The sequence below is a fragment of the Pleurodeles waltl genome, chromosome 3_1 (genome assembly GCF_031143425.1).
Source record: "Pleurodeles waltl isolate 20211129_DDA chromosome 3_1, aPleWal1.hap1.20221129, whole genome shotgun sequence".
In the NCBI taxonomy this organism is placed as follows: Eukaryota; Metazoa; Chordata; class Amphibia; order Caudata; family Salamandridae; genus Pleurodeles; species Pleurodeles waltl.
This window is the reverse complement of record NC_090440.1, coordinates 285,774,025-285,792,633: the sequence shown is the minus strand read 5'-3', so window position 1 is coordinate 285,792,633 and position 18,609 is coordinate 285,774,025. Positions and strand designations below refer to the sequence as shown.

General features: G+C 45.9%; 1 protein-coding gene across 4 annotated transcripts in view; it reads right to left on the bottom strand.

The window, feature by feature from the left end:
* Window positions 1-18,609, bottom strand: part of ZNF280D (zinc finger protein 280D) — a 453,315-nt gene that overhangs the window by 252,870 nt on the left and 181,836 nt on the right. For all 4 annotated transcript variants that reach the window (XM_069222418.1, XM_069222414.1, XM_069222417.1 and 1 more), the window contains exon 12: window positions 13,013-13,147. In XM_069222418.1, coding sequence (XP_069078519.1) covers window positions 13,013-13,147 — 135 coding nt within the window. The remainder of the gene's footprint in view (window positions 1-13,012; window positions 13,148-18,609) is intronic.

Below are 18,609 nucleotides of genomic sequence, written 5' to 3'. Positions count from 1 at the left end.
GCTGAGAAGTTTGATACCAAACTTCCCAGTTTTCAGTGTAGCCATTATGGTGCTGTGGAGTTCGTGTTTGACAGACTCCCAGACCATATACTCTTATGGCTACCCTGCACTTACAATGTCTAAGGTTTTATTTAGACACTGTAGGGGTACCATGCTCATGCACTGGTACCCTCACCTATGGTATAGTGCACCCTGCCTTAGGGCTGTAAGGCCTGCTAGAGGGGTGTCTTACCTATACTGCATAGGCAGTGAGAGGCTGGCATGGCACCCTGAGGGGAGTGCCATGTCGACTTACTCGTTTTGTCCTCACTAGCACACACAAGCTGGCAAGCAGTGTGTCTGTGCTGAGTGAGAGGTCTCCAGGGTGGCATAAGACATGCTGCAGCCCTTAGAGACCTTCCTTGGCATCAGGGCCCTTGGTACTAGAAGTACCAGTTACAAGGGACTTATCTGGATGCCAGGGTCTGCCAATTGTGGATACAAAAGTACAGGTTAGGGAAAGAACACTGGTGCTGGGGCCTGGTTAGCAGGCCTCAGCACACTTTCAATTGTAAACATAGCATCAGCAAAGGCAAAAAGTCAGGGGGCAACCATGCCAAGGAGGCATTTCCTTACACAACCCCCCCCCAAACGAAAGAGGATGAGACTAACCTTTCCCAAGAGAGTCTTCATTTTCTAAGTGGAAGAACCTGGAAAGGCCATCTGCATTGGCATGGGCAGTCCCAGGTCTGTGTTCCACTATAAAGTCCATTCCCTGTAGGGAGATGGACCACCTCAACAGTTTAGGATTTTCACCTTTCATTTGCATCAGCCATTTGAGAGGTCTGTGGTCAGTTTGAACTAGGAAGTGAGTCCCAAAGAGGTATGGTCTCAGCTTCTTCAGGGACCAAACCACAGCAAAGGCCTCCCTCTCAATGGCACTCCAACGCTGCTCCCTGGGGAGTAACCTCCTGCTAATGAAAGCAACAGGCTGGTCAAGGCCATCATTATTTGTTTGGGACAAAACTGCCCCTATCCCATGTTCAGAGGCATCAGTCTGCACAATGAACTGCTTAGAATAATCTGGAGCTTTTAGAACTGGTGCTGGCTGAGCACATTGCCTGTTTCAGGGTGTCAAAGGCCTGTTGGCATTCCACAGTCCAGTTTACTTTCTTGGGCATTTTCTTGGAGGTGAGTTCAGTGAGGGCTGTCACAATGGATCCATATCCCTTCACAAACCTCCTGTAATACCCAGTCAAGCCAAGGAATGCCCTGACTTGAGTCTGGGTTTTTGGAGCTACCCAGTCCAGAATAGTCTGGATCTTGGGTTGGAGTGGCTGAACTTGGCCTCCACCTACAAGGTGTCCCAAGTAAACCACAGTTCCCTGCCCTATCTGGCATTTGGATGCCTTGATAGAGAGGCCTGCAGATTGCAGAGCCTTCAAAACCTTCTTCAGGTGGACCAGGTGATCCTGCCAGGTGGAGCTAAAGACAGCAATATCATCAAGATAAGCTGTGCTAAAGGACTCCAAGCCAGCAAGGACTTGATTCACCAACCTTTGGAAGGTGGCAGGGGCATTCTTTAAACCAAAGGGCATAACAGTAAACTGATAATGCCCATCAGGTGTGGAGAATGCTGTCTTTTCTTTTGCTCCAGGTGCCATTTTTATTTGCCAGTACCCTGCTGTCAAGTCAAAGGTACTTAGAAATTTGGCAGCACCTAATTTATCAATGAGCTCATCAGCTCTTGGAATTGGATGGGCATCTGTCTTGGTGACAGAATTGAGCCCTCTGTAGTCCACACAAAACCTCATCTCTTTCTTTCCATCTTTGGTGTGAGGTTTGGGGACTAAGACCACTGGGCTAGCCCAGGGGCTGTCAGAGCGCTCAATTACTCCCAATTCCAGCATCTTGTGGACTTCCACCTTGATGCTTTCCTTAACATGGTCAGACTGTCTAAAGATTTTGTTCTTGACAGGCATGCTGTCTCCTGTGTCCACATCATGGGTACACAGGTGTGTCTGACCAGGGGTTAAGGAGAAGAGTTCAGGAAACTGTTGTAGGACTCTCCTACAATCAGCTTGCTGTTGGCCAGAGAGGGTGTCTGAGTAGATCACTCCATCTACTGTACCATCTTTTGGGTCTGATGACAGAAGATCAGGGAGAGGTTCACTCTCTGCCTCCTGATCCTCATCTGTTACCATCAACAGATTGACATCAGCCCTGTCGTGGAAGAGCTTAAGGCGGTTTACATGGATCACCCTCTTGGGGCTCCTGCTTGTGCCCAGGTCCACCAAGTAGGTGACCTGACTCTTCCTCTCTAGTACTGGGTAAGGGCCACTCCATTTGTCCTGGAGTGCCCTGGGAGCCACAGGCTCCAGAACCCAGACTTTCTGCCCTGGTTGGAACTCAACCAGTGCAGCCTTTTGGTCATACCAAAACTTCTGGAGCTGTTGGCTGGCCTCAAGGTTTTTGGTTGCCTTTTCCATGTACTCTGCCATTCTAGAGCGAAGGCCAAGTACATAGTCCACTATGTCCTGTTTAGGCTCATGGAGAGGTCTCTCCCAGCCTTCTTTAACAAGGGCAAGTGGTCCCCTTACAGGATGACCAAACAGAAGTTCAAAGGGTGAGAATCCTACTCCCTTCTGTGGCACCTCTCTGTAAGCGAAAAGCAGACATGGCAAGAGGACATCCCATCTCCTTTTGAGCTTTTCTGGGAGCCCCATGATCATGCCTTTTAATGTCTTGTTGAATCTCTCAACCAAGCCATTAGTTTGTGGATGGTATGGTGTAGTGAATTTATAAGTCACTCCACACTCATTCCACATGTGCTTTAGGTATGCTGACATGAAGTTGGTACCTCTGTCAGACACCACCTCCTTAGGGAAACCCACTCTGGTAAAGATACCAATGAGGGCCTTGGCTACTGCAGGGGCAGTAGTCGACCTAAGGGGAATAGCTTCAGGATACCTGGTAGCATGATCCACTACTACCAGGATATACATATTTCCTGAGGCTGTGGGAGGTTCCAGTGGACCAACTATGTCCACACCCACTCTTTCAAAGGGAACCCCCACCACTGGAAGTGGAATGAGGGGGGCCTTTGGATGCCCACCTGTCTTACCACTGGCTTGACAGGTGGGGCAGGAGAGGCAAAACTCCTTAACCATGTTGGACATATTGGGCCAGTAGAAGTGGTTGACTAACCTCTCCCACGTCTTGGTTTGTCCCAAATGTCCAGCAAGGGGAATGTCATGGGCCAATGTTAGGATGAACTCTCTGAACAGCTGAGGCACTACCACTCTCCTAGTGGCACCAGGTTTGGGGTCTCTGGCCTCAGTGTACAGGAGTCCATCTTCCCAATAGACCCTATGCGTTCCATTTTTCTTGCCTTTGGACTCTTCAGCAGCTTGCTGCCTAAGGCCTTCAAGAGAGGGACAGGTTTCTTGTCCCTTACACAGCTCCTCCCTGGAGGGTCCCCCTGGGCCTAAGAGCTCAACCTGGTAAGGTTCAAGCTCCAAAGGCTCAGTTCCCTCAGAGGGCAGAACTTCTTCCTGAGAAGAGAGGTTCCCTTTCTTTTGCTGTGTTGCAGTTGGTTTCCCAACTGACTTTCCTGTTCTCTTGGTAGGCTGGGCCATTTTTCCAGACTCCAGCTCTACTTTTTCACCCTGTGCCTTGCATTGTGCTCTTGTTTTCACACACACCAGTTCAGGGATACCCAGCATTGCTGCATGGGTTTTTAGTTCTACCTCAGCCCATGCTGAGGACTCCAGGTCATTTCCAAGCAGACAGTCCACTGGGATATTTGAGGAGACCACCACCTGTTTCAGGCCATTGACCCCTCCCCATTCTAAAGTAACCATTGCCATGGGATGTACTTTTCTCTGATTGTCAGCGTTGGTGACTGTGTAAGTTTTTCCAGTCAGGTATTGGCCAGGGGAAACCAGTTTCTCTGTCACCATGGTGACACTGGCACCTGTATCCCTCAGGCCCTCTATTCTAGTCCCATTAATTAAGAGTTGCTGTCTGTATTTTTGCATGTTAGGCGGCCAGACAGCTAGTGTGGCTAAATCCACCCCACCCTCAGAAACTAGAGTAGCTTCAGTGTGGACCCTGATTTGCTCTGGGCACACTGTTGATCCCACTTGGAGACTAGCCATACCAGTGTTACCTGGATGGGAGTTTGGAGTGGAACCTTTCTTGGGACAGGCCTTGTCTCCAGTTTGGTGTCCATGCTGTTTACAGCTATGACACCAGGCCTTTTTGGGATCAAAGTTTTTACCCTTGTACCCATTGTTTTGTGAAGAGGCTCTGGGCCCACCCTCCTGTGCAGGTTTTTGGGGGCCTGTAGAAGACTCTTTACTATTTTTAGTTTTGGTTGTCTCATCACCCTTCCCCTGGGGAGTCTTTGTGACCCCTTTCTTTTGGTCACCCCCTGTTGAAGTCTTGGACACCCTTGTCTTGACCCAATGGTCCGCCTTCTTTCCCAATTCTTGGGGAGAAATTGGTCCTAGGTCTACCAGATGCTGATGCAGTTTATCATTGAAACAATTACTTAACAGGTGTTCTTTCACAAATAAATTGTACAGCCCATCATAATTACTTACACCACTGCCTTGAATCCAACCATCTAGTGTTTTCACTGAGTAGTCAACAAAGTCAACCCAGGTCTGGCTCGAGGATTTTTGAGCCCCCCTGAACCTAATCCTGTACTCCTCAGTGGAGAATCCAAAGCCCTCAATCAGGGTACCCTTCATGAGGTCATAAGATTCTGCATCTTGTCCAGAGAGTGTGAGGAGTCTATCCCTACACTTTCCTGTGAACATTTCCCAAAGGAGAGCACCCCAGTGAGATCTGTTCACTTTTCTGGTTACACAAGCCCTCTCAAAAGCTGTGAACCATTTGGTGATGTCATCACCATCTTCATATTTAGTTACAATCCCTTTAGGGATTTTCAACATGTCAGGAGAATCTCTGACCCTATTTATGTTGCTGCCACCATTGATGGGTCCTAGGCCCATCTCTTGTCTTTCCCTCTCTATGGCTAGGATCTGTCTTTCCAAAGCCAATCTTTTGGCCATCCTGGCTAACTGGATGTCCTCTTCACTGGGGTTATCCTCAGTGATTTCAGAGGTGTTGGTCTCTCCTGTGAGGGAACCAGCATCTCTGACTATTATTTTTGGAGTCAGGGTTTGAGGGACCCTGTTCTCCCTAGATAGGACTGGTAGGGGGGAATTGTCCTCCAAGTCACTATCCTCTTCCTCTGAGTTGCCACCCTCAGAGGGGTTGGCCTTTTCAAACTCTGCCAAAAGCTCCTGGAGCTGTATTTTGGTAGGTTTGGGGCCCATTGTTATTTTCTTTATTTTACAGAGTGACCTTAGCTCCCTCATCTTAAGATGGAGGTAAGGTGTGGTGTCGAGTTCCACCACAGTCACATCTGTGCTAGACATTTTGCTTCTAAAAGTTGGAATACTTTTTAAGAATCTACAACTGGTTCTAGAATCTAATTCAAACTTTTACAAACTTTTAAACTCTAAAAGAAATGCTAAACAGGATCTAACACAAGGCCCTAGCAGGTCTTTTAAGAATTTAGAAAACTTTTCAAATTGCAAAAATCAATTTCTAATGACAATTTTGGAATTTGTCGTGTGATCAGGTATTGGCTGAGTAGTCCAGCAAATGCAAAGTCTTGTACCCCACCGCTGATCCACCAATGTAGGAAGTTGGCTCTGTATGTGCTATTTCAAAGTAAGGAATAGCATGCACAGAGTCCAAGGGTTCCCCTTAGAGGTAAAATAGTGGTAAAAAATAGATAATACTAATGCTCTATTTTGTGGTAGTGTGGTCGAGCAGTAGGCTTATCCAAGGAGTAGTGTTAAGCATTTGTTGTACATACACAAGACAATAAATGAGGTACACACACTCAGAGACAAATCCAGCCAATAGGTTTTTATATAGAAAAATATCTTTTCTTAGTTTATTTTAAGAACCACAGGTTCAAATTCTACATGTAATATCTCATTCGAAAGGTATTGCAGGTAAGTACTTTAGGAACTTTAAATCATCAAAATTGCATGTATACTTTTCAAGTTATTGACAAATAGCTGTTTTAAAAGTGGACACTTAGTGCAATTTTCACAGTTCCTGGGGGAGGTAAGTATTTGTTAGGTTAACCAGGTAAGTAAGACACTTACAGGGCTTAGTTCTTGGTCCAAGGTAGCCCACCGTTGGGGGTTCAGAGCAACCCCAAAGTCACCACACCAGCAGCTCAGGGCCGGTCAGGTGCAGAGTTCCAAGTGGTGCCCAAAACACATAGGCTAGAATGGAGAGAAGGGGGTGCCCCGGTTCCGGTCTGCTTGCAGGTAAGTACCCGCGTCTTCGGAGGGCAGACCAGGGGGGGTTTTGTAGGGCACCGGGGGGGACACACGTCCACACAGAAATTTCACCCTCAGCAGCGCAGGGGCGGCCGGGTGCAGTGTGGAAGCAAGCGTCGGGTTTTCAATGTTAGACTATGAGAGACCTCGGGATCTCTTCAGCGCTGCAGGCAGGCAAGGGGGGGATTCCTCGGGGAAACCTCCACTTGGGTAAGGGAGAGGGACTCCTGGGGGTCACTTCTCCGGTGAAAGTCCGGTCCTTCGGGTCCTGGGGGCTGCGGATGCAGGGTCTCTCCCAGGCGTCGGGACTTTAGGTTCAAGGAGTCGCGGTCAGGGGAAGCCTCGGGATTCCCTCTGCAGGCGGCGCTGTGGGGGCTCAGGGGGGACAGGTTTTGGTACTCACAGTATCAGAGTAGTCCTGGGGTCCCTCCTGAGGTGTTGGATCGCCACCAGCCGAGTCGGGGTCGCCGGGTGCAGTGTTGCAAGTCTCACGCTTCTTGCGGGGAGCTTGCAGGGTTCTTTAAAGCTGCTGGAAACAAAGTTGCAGCTTTTCTTGGAGCAGGTCCGCTGTCCTCGGGAGGTTCTTGTCTTTTCGAAGCAGGGGCAGTCCTCAGAGGATGTCGAGGTCGCTGGTCCCTTTGGACGGCGTCGCTGGAGCAGGATCTTTGGAAGGCAGGAGACAGGCCGGTGAGTTTCTGGAGCCAAGGCAGTTGTCGTCTTCTGGTCTTCCGCTGCAGGGGTTTTCAGCTGGGCAGTCCTTCTTCTTGTAGTTGCAGGAATCTAATTTTCTAGGGTTCAGGGTAGCCCTTAAATACTAAATTTAAGGGCGTGTTTAGGTCTGGGGGGTTAGTAGCCAATGGCTACTAGCCCTGAGGGTGGGTACACCCTCTTTGTGCCTCCTCCCAAGGGGAGGGGGTCACAATCCTAACCCTATTGGGGGAATCCTCCATCTGTAAGATGGAGGATTTCTAAAAGTTAGAGTCACCTCAGCTCAGGACACCTTAGGGGCTGTCCTGACTGGCCAGTGACTCCTCCTTGTTATTCTCATTATTTTCTCCGGCCTTGCCGCCAAAAGTGGGGCCTGGCCGGAGGGGGCGGGCAACTCCACTAGCTGGAGTGTCCTGCTGGGTTGGCACAAAGGAGGTGAGCCTTTGAGGCTCACCGCCAGGTGTGACAATTCCTGCCTGGGAGAGGTGTTAGCATCTCCACCCAGTGCAGGCTTTGTTACTGGCCTCAGAGTGACAAAGGCACTCTCCCCATGGGGCCAGCAACATGTCTCGGTTTGTGGCAGGCTGCTAAAACTAGTCAGCCTACACAGATAGTCGGTTAAGTTTCAGGGGGCACCTCTAAGGTGCCCTCTGTGGTGTATTTTACAATAAAATGTACACTGGCATCAGTGTGCATTTATTGTGCTGAGAAGTTTGATACCAAACTTCCCAGTTTTCAGTGTAGCCATTATGGTGCTGTGGAGTTCGTGTTTGACAGACTCCCAGACCATATACTCTTATGGCTACCCTGCACTTACAATGTCTAAGGTTTTATTTAGACACTGTAGGGGTACCATGCTCATGCACTGGTACCCTCACCTATGGTATAGTGCACCCTGCCTTAGGGCTGTAAGGCCTGCTAGAGGGGTGTCTTACCTATACTGCATAGGCAGTGAGAGGCTGGCATGGCACCCTGAGGGGAGTGCCATGTCGACTTACTCGTTTTGTCCTCACTAGCACACACAAGCTGGCAAGCAGTGTGTCTGTGCTGAGTGAGAGGTCTCCAGGGTGGCATAAGACATGCTGCAGCCCTTAGAGACCTTCCTTGGCATCAGGGCCCTTGGTACTAGAAGTACCAGTTACAAGGGACTTATCTGGATGCCAGGGTCTGCCAATTGTGGATACAAAAGTACAGGTTAGGGAAAGAACACTGGTGCTGGGGCCTGGTTAGCAGGCCTCAGCACACTTTCAATTGTAAACATAGCATCAGCAAAGGCAAAAAGTCAGGGGGCAACCATGCCAAGGAGGCATTTCCTTACAGAAGGTCACAGTCAATCACTCTTAACACCAATGTCAAGCCAGTGATTTATTTCATTAAAAGTACTAAATCAAAACAATGAAAACTATGATTTCTTAATTATAAGATAAGGTGCTAGTAGCCTTTGGGGTCAATATACAACTCCAAACAGTTTTCTTAAAACTAGACATTGGATTTTACAGCAGCGGCCAGATGATCAATGTTATCTGATAAGGTGAGTATTGGTCGGCTCAGGAATATCCAGAAGTACTTGGGTCTCGAGGTCTTAGTGGAGGCTGAAGACAAGCTAAAATAATTACTAGCTACCTACTTGTCTCATCTCTGTCACCTCTGGCTTTCGCTTAGGCTTGCTCAGTCTTTCACTGAGTGTAAAGCTGTCTCAGCAGCTGAGGAAACTGAAGGTATAATCATGAGTGATTCTGGGTCACCTGATAAGGTACCTGAGTAAGCATGATCAACCACAAAAGATTCCTTTCCTGGACTACTGCATGGTAGATAAACAGGATATTCTCCTACTTGCCAGAGTTAGAAAAGTGAGGAAAACAAGAGTTAATGACAGCCTTGTCAATAATATTCAGGCCTCATCCAAAAGGTGGGTGGCCTCTGGCCCGATCGATAACAGATTATTTTGCCTGTAACTATGCCCTATTTAATCTATTTAATAAATGGCAAGAAGTCAGGAATTCTTTAAGTGATCATTTGATCCTTTGCTTACAAATGGCACTTTCAAACAAGATCTGTTCCAGGAATCTAGGAGGCTGAATACAAGACCATAAAGACAAATGTCCAGGTGATCCAGAATTCTGAAGTTACACTTGCAGCCAAAGAATGCTTAACTGCTTTTAAAGATCAATTACACCAAGCCGCAGAGGACATTATTGAGTTGTTTCAAAACTGCCTTTTGGTTAGTTTCTCCCTAGCATGCAGACAAGAAATCATCGGAGAAAAACATTATACCTTTGTGCAGATACAGAATGGATTGTACTCTTTCTACAGAATTAAACTGAATGATACAAATACAATTTGGGCTCCACCAGCTTGGAGAGCAAATCATTTAAAACAATGAAGAATGTGCAGCAAGTAACTGATTTAAAATGCAGGAAAAGCAGCTTGATCTCCTGTGGTATGATGTGGTGGTTGCAGCCAGCAATAAAAATTGTAGAACCTTCTGGCAAATTATCGCTAGAACAAATATGCCAACAGTTACCATCTCACAGCATGCATGGTTAGGCTTTATTGCAAATCTATAGACAGAATCCTGAGCACGTCCCCCACCCCCCTCCCTCCCGAGATGCAGTTTTTAAAAATATGTTTTTATTAGTATTTTCATGTTCAGTTAATAAACCAGGAGTACAAGAGTTCTTATATGCTTTACATCTGTCATTAGTAGTCTGGTTGTTCATTTCAAGTGTTGTTCCTCACTTACACATTACATATCAATTAGCCTCTTAAAAAACATCACAAATCCTAGGCCCTTAGGAAGCAATATTATGCATCACAGGATCCTGACCCATAACAAACCCTACTTACAATTGAAACCAGGCACAAATGGAGTATGACTCCATATTCCTGGTGGGAGCACTGAGGTCCAGGTCAAGGCATATTCTCTTAGTTAAACGCCTATCCTCACAGTAAGAGTGACAAAGCATTAATTGTACACACCCCCTGCATACAGAAATAAATCACTTTCCCTTTATGAGGGCCTTCATTTGTTTTGGCATGCAGTGTCAACAGGAAAGATTCTCAATCAGTTCACCCGTTCCACCTTGTCTCCCAAATCGCTCTGGAGCAGAGGCTGCAATTTTAGCTCAAATGCACTTCTGTACCTCCACCAACCACATCCTCACATTTCAAACCTGCCTGGCCTTCCATGCAATGACTATATTGTGCTAGGTCTAGAAATCTGCACACCGGCCTTGCAGATTTTGGCCTGGACATCAAAACCACAATACAGTATGTTAAGTCCTGGGGAACCATCTTTCATACCAGCTCAGCCAGAGCCGCCAACACTTCAGCTAAGAATTGTCTAATCACTGTAGACTCCCAAGCCATATGGGTAGAGTCTCCTATGGGTATTTGACATCAGAGACAACAATTCGCAAACTGTGCAAGACTCATACGACTGGAAGAAACCAAAAGGTGGATCCTGAGAGAAGAGGACATGGAATGGAAGGGGACAAAGTCCAGTTCGAGTTGGAGTGTCCGGCTGTGGAAGGAGCTACTACCAACCCTTCTGTGGATGGAGGACCAGGTCAACGGTGAATGAAGAAAGTCAGCAGTGCAGCACAGCAGCAGAAGAGGCGTTCCAGAAGTGATGCAAGTGATGTCCCACGTCAGCCGTCATGATGCAGTCGGTCAGTGGTGCTGGAAAACCACCAACAAACCTTGGTAAATGCAGGAGTCGGAGACAAGGGGTTTGCAAGGTTGAAGAGGACCAGCAAGGCCCAGGGGACATGACTCAAGGAGCGGCTAGTAGAGTCACAAGAAGCGAAGGCAGCCCCCACAGACGACCTATGGTCAGCAGGCACAGGAGTCGCAGTGAGGCCCACTCAGCACACCTGAAGATGAGTCCCACATAGCGGGAGCAGTAGGCAGGAGACTGTGCTTTAGAGGAGGGAGAATCCTTTGAGGAGGAACAAACAAGCCCCTTGGTAGCAGCAAGAGTTGTGGTGCACAGGGGTACTGTCCTGTAAGGAAAGGCAAGGGCTTACCGTCTCCCAAGTTGGATATCTGGTAGAGAAGACCAAGGGGGCCACTCCAGACCACCACCTGTGATGCAGGATCCATGCAGCTCTGGAGGAGAGAAAATCCACACAGCCGGTCATTGTTGCAGTTCTTGCCAGTGCATGCAGGGGAGTGACTCCTTCACTTCAAGGGAGATTCCTTCTTACTTCTTGTGCAAGCTGAAGACTCGCCGTCCTCAGAGGATGCACAGCCGGGGAAATGTCACAGTTGCTGGAAGGATCCAGAGAAACAATGTTGCAGAGCAAAGTCATCGCTGTAGTTGCAGACTGTCAGTTCCTGGAGGGTCTAGTTGCAGTCCCAGTGGCCAGAAGATAAAGTAAACGATGCAGAGGAGTCCTGCTGGAATCTTGCACGTCGAATCTGAGGACCCACCCAAGAGAGAGACCCTAAATAGTCCAGGAAGGGGGATTGGTCAACTAGCAGGGTGACCACCTTTCAGGAGGGGGGTGTGATGTCACCTACCTGACCTGTCCACTCAGATGGTCCCAGGGGCCTCTGCCCACCTTGGATTCAAGATGGCAGAATCAAGTGGCCACCTGGAGGAGCTCTGTGCACCAGCCCTAGGGTGGTGATGGACAGGTGATTGGTCAATCCCCTTTCCTTTGTCCAGTTTCGCACCAGAGCAGGACCTGGGGCTCCTTGGACTGGTGCAAACCAGTTTATGCAAGGAGGGCACCAAATGTGCCCTTCAAAGCATACCGGTGCCTCGGGGAGGCTACCCCTCCCAAGCCATGTAACACCTATTTCCAAGGGAGACGGTGTTACCTCCCTCTCCCACAGCAAATCTTTTGTTCTGCCTTCCTCTGCCTGAGCATGGTCAAGCAGAAGGAAGGCAGAAACCTGTCTGGGGGGGGTGGGGGGGGGGGGGGGGGGCAGTTGTGCGGGCTGCTCAGAAAACCCCATAAGTCTGGTAGGAACAATGCTAGGGGTCCACTAAGGAGTCCCCAGAGTGCATGGAATCATACAACCGATACTGGCAACAGTATTGGAGTATAATTCCGACATGTTTGATACCAAACATGCCCAGGTTCTGAGCTACCATTATGTAGCTAGACACAGGCAGTGAGTGACCTGTGTCCAGTACACAGGTAAAATGGCTTCCCCACACTCATGCAGGGGTGCCCTCACACACACAGGTACATGCATCCTTCCCACTGGGCTAGGAGGGCCTACCATAGGGGTGACTGACAGTGACCTGTATTTGAAGAGTGCATGCACCTCTTCATGCAGGCTGCAATTGCATGCCGGGGTTCTATTGGAGAGTACTGTCCTATTAGCGGATCAAGAGTGGGAGCAGTTGTGGCTTTGCCCTCTTGCGATTCAGGTCTTGGAATAAAGAATTACTTTGACTACATCTTGTTGACCGCATCTTCTTTACACACTCTAGGCACTGTTGCAGTTGCTCACTGTAAATAATTAAGACACACAGAACCACTAACATTTATAATTTGATGTTTAGTGAGCTGTAGATCTCAGAACTTTGTTTCAATCACACTTGTCAGATTGATACCACTCATCTTTAAGAGAATGTTTTCCTTGTGCTATGTCCAAAGTTGCTCCTAGAGAAGAAAGACCCTGAATAGTCACTGAAGATGCATTGGAGAGATTGACATCAGGGCCTATTTCGCTTATGACAGAAGTGGTCTTCGGAATGTTCTCTTTCTGGATTGCTTCACTTGAGAGCCCGGAAAAGAATATGTGACATTTAGAATAAGACAAAAAAGCTTTTGGTTATCATCAAATAATGAGTGCTATCACCGCAAATTCCCTATACTACTCCAACAAGTCTCCCCTTTCCAAAGCACAAACACATTAAGGGTGATTCCATCACTAATAAAATTAATAGGAACACACAATTTCAGAACAATTTAGGCAAGTCTAAATTTTACCTTTGTCCCTGGAGGTAACCCTTCCAACTGTTTAGGTTTTTTAAACGTCCGATGATGTTGAGTTCTGTGATCCATTTTTTCTTTACTTGTCAAAAACTGCAATCGACATTTAGCGCAGCGATATATTCCTTTTTTCTGTACAGAAGAAAACACAGTGATTATCACGGTTTTATAAGGATGAGTTTCATTTTAAGTGCCCCATCACGTTTTCCCTTTCTTTTCTTGATTATGAAAGCTATTTCCAAAAAGAAAGGCCTCCCCTACTGAGACAAATATTTGCTTTCCCCTTTTCAAACGTTTTAGAACTGCCTCACATACATATATAATTCTAAGCTCTTCACTTTTCTTTCAACAGCTCATAACGAGACAATTTGGTTATTTCTCTGTACTTAATGCGTTTTAAAAAAGGTTTAAAAGTAAGTTTAGAGTGCTTTATGTTTAGGCAACAAAAATGAAAGGAAACGTTACTTACCATTAATTCCGAGTCTCCATTACGGGCACTCTCTAGAATTCATTAACTGTAGAATAACGCCTCACACACGGAAAATCATAAATCGCGATTAAAAATTATTGGTCTTGAATTCAAGACCAATGAGATAAGGAAATGTGACAAGAGGATGCAACATTTTTTGTTGTAATGTTTTTCAAAGCCAAATCAGACCAAATCAGTGCCATTAAATGTTAACTAAATGGATAATGACAGAGAGCAAAAACAGCCATGCCCAGTTTGGGGTTCTCATCATAATACCATTAGATAGATTCCTGACAGCTAATTGAGGCACATCCACAAGGAGGAAAATTATACTTACCAGTAGACATCTGTTCATGGCATGTAGTGCTGTAGATTCACATGCTTTGCATGAGTCTGTCATCTTGTGTTGGGCTCGGAGCGTTGGAAGGTGTTTTTGTTCAAAGAATCTTTTCCAGTCACGAGATCGAGTGATTCCTACTCTCGGTAATACCGCACATGGGCATCAAGTCTTTTGTTAGATTGTTTTCCTCACAGGCGGTTGAGGTAAGTAATAGATATACACACACACAGGTAGTTAGTATATAAAAAAGGATGTCCATGCAGTGTATATGGAAAATGTCACTTACCCAGTGTACATCTGTTAGTGGCATTAGTCGCTGCAGATTCACATGCTGTGCACAGTCCGCCGTCTGGTGTTGGGCTCGGAGTGTTACAAGTTGTTTTTCTTCGAAGAAGTCTTTTCGAGTCACGAGACCGAGGGACTCCTCCCATTTCGATTCCATTGCGCATGGGCGTAGACTCCATCTTCGATTGTTTTCCCCGCAGAGGGTGAGGTAGGAGTTGTGTATGCTAGTAATAGTGCCCATGCAATGGAATGAATACGTATGTACATAATAAAGGTTAAAGTAATATATTTACAAATGTACAAATGCTGAAGATCTACTTCTAAACGGCTACAGGCTCTTGGGGAGGCGGGTGGGCGCATGTGAATCTGCAGCGACTAATGCCACGAACAGATGTACACTGGGTAAGTGACATTTTCCGTTCGATGGCATGTGTAGCTGCAGATACACATGCTGTGCATAGACTAGTAAGAAGTTATCTCCCCAAAAGCAGTGGTTCAGCCTGTAGGAGTTGAAGTAGTTTGAAATAATGTTCTTAGTACAGCTTGACCTACTGTGGCTTGTTGTGCAGTTAACACATCTACACAGTAGTGCTTGGTAAATGTATGAGGCGTAGACCATGTTGCTGCCTTACATATTTCATTCATTGGAATATTTCCTAGAAAGGCCATGGTAGCACCTTTCTTTCTGGTGGAGTGTGCCTTTGGTGTAATAGGCAGCTCTCTCTTTGCTTTAAGATAGCAGGTTTGAATACACTTAACTATCCATCTAGCAATGCCTTGTTTTGAAATTGGATTTCCAGTATGAGGGTTTTGAAAGGCAATAAATAGTTGTTCTGTTTTTCTAATTAGTTTTGTCCTGTCAATGTAGTACATTAGTGCTTTTTTGATGTCTAATGTATGTAGTGCTCTTTCAGCTACAGAATATGGTTGTGGGAAGAACACTGGTAATTCTACTGTTTGATTTAAGTGGAACGGTGAGATAACCTTTGGTAAAAATGTTGGATTTGTCCCGAGAACGACTTTATTTTTATGTATTTGAATAAATGGTTCTTGTATGGTAAATGCTTGAATCTCACTCACTCTTCTTAGAGATGTGATGGCAATCAAAAATGCAACTTTCCACGTTAAGTATTGCATTTCACAAGAATGCATGGGCTCGAAAGGTGGACCCATGAGTCTTGTTAAGACAATGTTGAGGTTCCATGAAGGAACAGGTGGTGTTCTTGGTGGTATGATTCTCTTTAGGCCTTCCATAAAAGCTTTAATGACTGGTATTCTAAATAGTGAAGTTGAATGAGTAATTTGCAGGTAAGCTGATATTGCGGTGAGATGTATCTTTATGGAAGAGAAAGCTAGATTTGATTTTTGCAAATGTAGTAAATATCCTACTACATCTTTTGGAGATGCGTGTAATGGCTAAATTTGATTATTGTGGCAGTAATACACAAATCTTTTCCACTTATTTGCATAGCAGTGTCTAGTGGTAGGTTTCCCAGCCTGTCTTATGACCTCCATACATTCTTGTGTGAGGTCTAAGTGTCCGAATTCTAGGATTTCAGGAGCCAAATTGCTAGATTCAAAGATGCTGGATTTGGATGTCTGATCTGTTGTTTGTGTTGTGTTAACAGATCTGGTTTGTTGGGTAGTTTGACATGAGGTACTACTGAAAGGTCTAGTAGTGTTGTGTACCAAGGTTGCCTTGCCCATGTTGGTGCTATTAGTACGAGTTTGAGTTTGTTTTGACTCAACCTGTTTACTAGATATGGAAGGAGAGGGAGAGGGGGAAAAGCGTACGCAAATATCCCTGACCAGTTCATCCATAGAGCATTGCCTTGGGATTGATCTTGTGGGTACCTGGATGAGAAGTTTTGGCATTTTGAGTTTTCCTTTGTTGCAAATAGATCTATTTGAGGTGTTCCCCAAATTTGAAAGTAATTGTTTAGTATTTGGGGGTGAATTTCCCATTCGTGGGTTTGTTGATGATCTCGAGAGAGATTGTCTGCCAACTGGTTCTGAATCCCTGGAATAAATTGTGCTATTAGGTGAATGTGGTTGTGAATCGCCCAATGCCATATTTTTTGTGTTAGGAGGCACAACTGTGTCGAGTGTGTCCCTCCTTGTTTGTTTAGATAATACATTGTTGTCATGTTGTCTGTTTTGACAAGAATGTATTTTTGGGTTATTATTGGTTGAAATGCTTTCAGCGCCAGAAATACTGCTAACAGTTCCAAGTGATTTATGTGAAACTGCCTTTGATGTATGTCCCATTGTCCTTGGATGCTGTGTTGATTGAGGTGTGCTCCCCACCCTGTCATGGAAGCATCTGTTATGACGTATTGTGGCACTGGGTCTTGGAAAGGCCGCCCTTGGTTTAAATTTGTACTGTTCCACCATAGAAGTGAGATGTATGTTTGGCGGTCTATCAACACCAGATCTAGAAGTTGACCCTGTGCTTGTGACCATTGTGATGCTAGGCACTGTTGTAAGTGCCGCATGTGCAATCTTGCGTTTGGGACAATAGCTATGCATGAAGACATCATGCCTAGGAGTTTCATTATCATTTTGACTTGTATCTTTTGTGTTGGATACATGGCCTGTATTACCTTGTGAAATGTTTGAACCCTTTGTGGACTTGGAGTGGCAATCCCTTTTACTGTGTTGATTGTCGCTCCTAAGTATTGCTGTGTTTGACACGGCAAAAGGTGTGACTTTGCGTAGTTGATGGAGAAACCTAGCTTGTGAAGGGTCTGTATGACATATTTTGTGTGCTGTGAACACTGTTTTAGCGTGTTGGTTTTGATTAACCAATCGTCTAGGTACGGGAACACATGTATTTGCTGCCTTCTGATATGTGCAGCTACTACTGCCAGGCATTTTGTAAAAACTCTTGGCGCAGTTGTTATTCCGAATGGCAATACTTTGAATTGGTAATGTATTCCTTGGAATACGAACCTTACGTATTTTCTGTGTGAAGGATGTATTGGTATATGGAAATACGCATCTTTTAGATCTAATGTTGTCATGTAGTCTTGCTGTTTGAGTAGTGGGATTACGTCTTGTAGCGTGACCATGTGAAAGTGGTCTGATTTGATGTAGGTATTTAGTGTTCTGAGATCTAGTATTGGTCTCAGAGTTTTGTCCTTTTTGGGTATTAGAAAGTACAGTGAGTAAACTCCTGTGTTTTTTTGTAGATTTGGTACTAATTCTATTGCGTCCTTTTGTAGCAATGCTTGAACTTCTCGTCCTAGAAGATCTATATGTTGTTTTGACATATTGTGTGTTTTCGGTGGGACGTTCAGAGGGAATTGGAGAAATTCTATGCAATAACCATGCTAGATAATTGCAAAGACCCAAGTGTCTGTTGTTATTTCCTCCCAATGTTTGTAAAATTGGCTTAGTCTTCCCCCCACAGGTGTTATGTGATGGGGTTGTGTGACTTGTGAGTCACTGTTTATTTTGAGGAGTTTTGGGGCCTTTGAATTTTCCTCGATTTCTTGGGAATTGGCCCCCTCTATATTGCCCCCGAAAACCTCCCCTCTGATATTGACCCTGGTAAGTAGGTCTTGTTTGTGAGGTTGTGGTTTCTGTGGATTGACCTTGAAACCCTCCCCGAAAAGGTGTTTTCCGAAATGTGCCTCTGCGGGGAGTAGAGTGCGCCCATGGCTTTGGCTGTATTGGTGTCTTTCTTGAGTTTCTCAATGGCAGTGTCTACCTCCGGCCCAAACAATTGCTGTTCATTAAATGGCATATTGAGCACAGCTTGTTGGATTTCCGGCTTGAACCCTGAAGTACGCAGCCATGCGTGCCTTCGTATTGTGATTGCAGTGTTTATTGTCCTTGCAGCTGTATCTGCTGCATCCATGGAAGACCGTATCTGATTATTTGAGATACTTTGTCCCTCTTCCACCACCTGTTGCGCTCTTTTTTGGAACTCCTTGGGTAAATGTTCGATGAAATGTTGCATTTCATCCCAATGAGCTCTGTCGTATCTTGCCAAAAGTGCTTGTGAATTGGCAATACGCCATTGATTTGCTGCTTGTGCTTCAACCCTTTTTCCTGCAGCATCAAATTTGCGGCTCTCCTTGTCTGGAGGTGGTGCATCTCCTGAGGTATGAGAGTTGGCTCTCTTATGAGCTGCCCCGACAACTACTGAGTCTGGTGTTAGTTGTGTTGTAATATAGATTGGATCTGTTGGCGGTGGCTTGTACTTTTTCTCCACCCTTGGAGTTATGGCTCTGCCTTTAACTGGATCTTTAAATATTTGTTTTGAATGTCTTAGCATTCCTGGGAGCATGGGAAGGCTTTGGTACTGGCTATGGGTGGAGGATAGGGTGTTAAAGAGAAAGTCATCCTCAATTGGTTCCGAATGTAAGGTGACGTTGTGAAATTCGGCTGCCCTTGCGACCACCTGTGTGTAGGATGTACTGTCCTCAGGTGGTGAGGGTTTTGTAGAATAGGAGTCTGGGCTGTTGTCAGACACTGGAGCATCGTAAAGGTCCC